The sequence below is a fragment of the Anneissia japonica genome, unplaced genomic scaffold, assembly GCF_011630105.1.
Source record: "Anneissia japonica isolate Jap-2015-1 unplaced genomic scaffold, ASM1163010v1 scaffold287960_len3192837_cov198, whole genome shotgun sequence".
Classification (NCBI taxonomy): Eukaryota; Metazoa; Echinodermata; class Crinoidea; order Comatulida; family Comatulidae; genus Anneissia; species Anneissia japonica.
The window spans coordinates 1499638-1505275 of NW_022712725.1; the positions used below are offsets into that span (position 1 = coordinate 1499638).

General features: G+C 34.0%; 1 protein-coding gene across 1 annotated transcript in view; it reads right to left on the bottom strand.

Annotated features, from left to right (window-relative positions):
* Window positions 1-2125: 2125 nt before the first annotated feature.
* The window catches only part of LOC117108042 (zinc transporter 2-like), a 13880-nt gene continuing 10367 nt past the window's right edge, over window positions 2126-5638 (bottom strand). The window contains exons 4-6 of the mRNA XM_033249889.1: window positions 5460-5574; window positions 5056-5190; window positions 2126-4315 (exon numbers count right to left, since the gene is read on the bottom strand). Coding sequence (XP_033105780.1) covers window positions 4155-4315; window positions 5056-5190; window positions 5460-5574 — 411 coding nt within the window. The 3' untranslated portion in view covers window positions 2126-4154. The remainder of the gene's footprint in view (window positions 4316-5055; window positions 5191-5459; window positions 5575-5638) is intronic.

Genomic DNA, 5638 nt, shown 5'->3' on the forward strand with positions numbered 1-5638 from the left:
ATACATATATATATATATATATAATATATATATATATATATATATATATATATATATATATATATACCGTATATATATATATATACCGTATATATAGGCACCCTTGGCATTGGCCTATTTAGAAATCGGTGGTTGTTTAACAGTTTCAATAGTGCGATTATACGAACAAGTATTATTACAATTATGTAGCATTGGCTACCGTACTCTTGATTATTCTGTAACGCATTATTCAATCATTGCACCAGTGGAATTTTAAGGGGCGCTATTTATGTTTTGTAGGTTCGTCAAGACATTATTATTACAGTATAACCAGGCAGTTGTTATAGTGCACTATAATAACTCCCTGGTATAATCTAATGCTGTTTCATCGGATTTCCAAATAGGCAAGATACACCGTCAGCGATTTAATTAAAGAATTTCTTGATGATGACATAATTAATGTCGAAATATTGAATCCCAACACGATGGCGTGTATTTCAATACTTGGAGTATGTATTATACTTTCTTATCTGAGATTAATCAGTGGACCTTTCGGTAACCCAGCTATGGTACTTCAATTTTTCCTAAAATGCATGCGTTCCGATGAAGCTATAATGAATAGCACTAAAATTAGTTTAATAATATCATTTTAATTAAAGTAAATCACAAAATAATTCTGTGTTATAATGAAATAACGGTAAAAGTATGTATTTAGTATTTGTATAATAATAGCATACAAATGTATATCAATCATGCCTCAGGTCGGTCAAACAGAAAATGTAACGACCCTGTGTCTTTAAGGCTACTGTAAAGAAGTTGACCGTGTGAATATGTTCTACTGTGTTGCCGTTTTCTGTAATAGCGACCTCTTGCGGCAGATGATACATTTGGTTTTGTTTATGCAAGGAGGTTTTAACCTCCTTGGTTTATGTGAAGAATATAGTATGGAACGCCAAAAGGACAAAATACAATTGGCAGCAGCGCAAAACTGAGAGTCAGCAGTGCAAAACTGAGAGTCAGCAGTGCAAAACACAGAGTCACAGTCCAAAACTGAGTAGTGTAAAACACAGAGTTACAGTGCAAAACTGAGAGTCACAGTGCAAAACACAGTCACAGTGCAAAACTGAGAGTCACAGTGCAAAACAGAGTCACAGTGCAAAACTGAGAGTCACAGTGCAAAACACAGTCACAGTGCAAAACACAGAGTCACAGTGCAAAACTGCGAGTCACAGTGCAAAACACAGTCACAGTGCAAAATTGAGAGTCACAGTGCAAAACTGAGTCACAGTGCAAAATATTGGTGGCAATGCAAAACTCCAATGGCAGTGCAACTCAAGTGGACGCCCTCTATTTTGAATTAAAGTTTCACAGCTTTTTTGGACGGTGTCAACAAGTAAAATGGATGAAATTTTGAGGTCACTTGGGCAATCCTTAGTGACCATTGACAAGTTTGAAAGAGAGGGGAGTGCATATAAGCATTACAAATAATACAAAAATTAAGTGTTTGAAATAATTAATAAACAGTGGGCTATGGAGAAGGCTAGTAGTAGGTACCTACTACTAGCCTCCTCCCTAGCCCACTTAATTTTTGTATTAGGCCTACAACTCAAAATACTTGTTGACCTCCTCAATAGCTGTATCTGTTAAGCGTTCAATCTCGCTCTCTAATTTTAATTTTACACTACACCCATACTCAATGGGTGTTCGATTTGGAGTGAATATGTGTATTTTATATTCCTCTTGGTCGTTGAGTAAGATTATATCTCAAAAATGAGTAACTGGTTAGTATTTACTCATCGAAAATTAATAGAGTGAACCAAATGGAGTGCCAATCAAACTTGCAAACTGACCAATCAGAGCAGGGCAGTACATTTTGTACGTTACGCTATCATTTTGTGGGACCCAGTGATAATATCCAAGCAGCGGGACATAGTGGAAAAGGTGTATTATGCATGATACTCAAATGTTATTCTTAGTCTAAACTTATTCCTCCATATTCTTAGTAATATCCAGAACGTATACACAGCTCCTCCAGTTCTGTATTCAGAGATAAAAAGCAAATCAACCAACACACACACACATCTAGAGGCATACACACCCAACTACAAACCCCAACCCCCAGAAAAAAAAAGAGTAAGACATATCATAAATGCTCAAAGATAGAATATACTTTTACTTCAGTGTAATAATTTTATAATTGGCATGAAAGTATATTAATAGCATGACATACTCCTGTTTACGTATTTGTATGCATTATTATAATATTCATTTACATTTATAACACACCTAAATTGATCCTTATCATTTGATTAGTGGATTGCATATCACCATTTCGTCACTTATCATGAACATTTTGCTCCATTCGTTTTTGTCCCATTGCATGCCTCCAGCTAATACAATGTTTTCATCGGTTAAAAGAAGATAGACCCTTCCATTCTGAAGCAAGGTAGATAAAACTTTATATAAGACATCAAATAACAAGGATCTATTTTAGGTGTGTTATAAAATGAATAATGCATGTTTTTTTATTCATGGAATGTAAAGAATATTTTCATAAATTGAAAGATTGACTGTTTCATTCAACTCGTGAAAATATTCTTCCCATTGCACTCAAACATTCATTATTTGTATAATATTTTATGTATTTTTATGCATTAATGTATCATTCACAAGACCTAATTATAGTAACCAATGGTAATAGTTGTCAAAACACATCGGATTCTTTAAGTACTCATTAAAAAAAAACGATTAAAACAAAGCTAAAATATGTTATCGAATCTCGTAATGCATGCAAGTTGTGCAACTGCTACAGAGAGTTCTTTTCCATCAGTTATAAGATGTCTGTGTAAATACGACTTAAAAGCGCTTTGATTACCATTCTTTATTCTTAGCTAATTTTTCTGCATATTATCACTCAAACATATGGTTACAGACCTTACTTAATATTTGGCTGCCACTTCACATTTATCTGTGATTTAACACATCACTACATCAAAATCAGTTGCTATTTTAAAGGCCAACATGCACTGTGTCTTTCATTTTTAGAGATATGTGCCTTATAATTTTAATTTATCATCATTGCAGTATTAAAATAAATAATGCGGCAATAAAATTATTTTTGAATTATTATCCTACATGTATATATTATTATTATTATTATTATAATTTCCTATCATGCTTAATAAAGAAAACAAGTAACTAAAATATCCTGTAATTATCACTTGTGGCTATACAATTTTACCTATAGGTGGCTGTTTTGATAAATTTATATTAAAATATTTTTAACTTTTATTAAATAGAAAGTTCTCATTTAAAAATTTAATTAAGTACTAAAACAGTATCAATCTAATGCCATAATACCAAACAAATCATTATAATCATTTTTTATGTAGTAAATAAATCTTTGAATCTTGAAAATTTAGCCATTATCCTGGCAACCACTCTTACAAATTGAAATTAAATGATCACTTTGGAAGAAAATGCTATATACAGTATTAGTACTTGTATTTTTTCACCTTAATATGTGACACAATTATCCAAAAAAAAAAAAATTAACAGGGAACACATGAAAATAGATGTGTATATAATGAAGTACTGTACTAATGATCAGAGGCAGCACTAATTGAAGGGGGTTTAGGGGGTGGAAATAGGCCATTCTCTCCCTGATTTCCAACTCTCTTACAGTAGCGTAAGCTCCACCAGATATAGTCAGATTCAGTTGGACAGCTGCTATCAAGGTGATATACTTCATATTAAGCAAATGTTATCTAAATTTGTTAGAGGGTGGGAACACAAGGGGGATCCAGTGAGTAGGGGCCATGCAACATGCGAAGTACCAAGCAGGGGGAGGGACTGGTGTTTGCGATTTTTGTTATGAAATGCCTAACAAAAAACACTGGTACATGAAATTTAAATCGAAAATTAACTTGTCTTTTTTTTGGGAAGGGGCAGGGGGGAGGTGGGGTAGAGAGGCTTAGCTGCCTGTTTCTCCTCTTAGATCTATCCCTGCAGGTGTGGGTCAGTTTCAGTATATATTTTAAGAAAATTTGGAATTTTGGCATATGGTCATTTGTCCTCCCACATTCTCTGGACCCACTACTAAACTTAACACTGATATTTATAACCTGTGACCATTTATTAACAAACTATCATTAAAAAAATATTACAGTAGATTTTTATGAACAGGGTCCCTTGCACTCTTTACAGTTGGACATGATATCGTCCTGGTGCTCCTCCACTTGTATGGTGATCTGGTTAATGGCAAACTTCTTACGCAGCAGACATGATGCCTTGCACAGAATTGTCTGGTACATATCTGCTGTCAGGTCTTCTTTTGCTACGGTTTAAACAAAAATAAGATTACAAAATGAATTTCATTAGTGGTAATGATAAGTATATATTTGTAAAGTTGGATTCATTAAGCTTCCCAATTTAAATTATTTTTCTCCAAGTCATTATTTTTGTACCCTTCCCAGTTAACTTCTTTCCTCTTTCTCAAATTAGATTTCTTCCCTTCACATGTCGGCATCTCCTTGTCCAGGTCTGCTTCTTCCTCTCCTCATGTCACCTTCCTTAAATCAGCTTTTTTCTTCCCCCTGAATCTTCTTTCCATACTCAAATCTGTTTCTTTCTCTCCCCCAGCTTGTTTCTCTTTCCCAATCTATTTCTTTCCTTCTCCACAGGGATCCCAATTAGTCTCTCGTAAGTGGCAGGAGTCATTCTCTTACCCAAATCATCTTCCTCATCTCCTCAACTTGACTTGCATTACATTCCCTCCTCTCTCCCGTAACATCTGCTCTCATAACATTTCAATCATTCTGTCTCTCCTGTCTCCCCCTCAAATTGAAAATGTCTGAATCTTCCAGCCCCCATCCCACTTCACCTTCCTATTAGCCCCCTCCATTTCAAAACTCCTAAATACTCCCCTGCTCTGAACACATTAAATAGAGGATCTTAAAAGCTGGCAGGCAACATTACGTGTGGTATCATAGGGCTATAGGATGTTTACATTTTCATGTGGCCGTCGGAATTACAATGGGCTCAAAATTATTGTAAAGTCTAATTAACGGAGCGTACCAACAGTGAGATGGACGGCAAGTGCAACTCTATTGACCGTTAGTGACCACACGTTTAGGCTGTGGACGGTCTGCACATTCTCAATGGCTTGCAGGTCATCGTGAACATGTTGGAGGCTAATACTCTTTGGCACACCTAAAAGGGAAAATATTATTTAATTTTTACCACATGAGTTTATATATTTTTAAAACTAAAAAAAACAAAAAAAACAGTATAAATGATGGTTTAACAGTAACTTTCAAAAGATCATAAAAATAATTCTAATATTGATGATAAATGATAGAAATAAATTTTTCTATTTATAATATGATTATTTTCTTTAATAATAATACACAAAATAGATATTTCTATGTTTATGTGTACGGTACAGTTATGTTAAAGTTTCAAGAAAAAAGTGAAGTTACCTTCCATAAGCAGATAGACTGCATCTCTTAATATTGTGACAGTTGTTATTAAAACCAAAACTGAGAAAATAAATGTACATATAGGGTCTGCTAGCTTTATGTCTGGTTTATCTTTCTGTAATTTAAAAAAAACATATTGTTAACGACAATACAGTAAAATGATGCAAACATTATTTAAT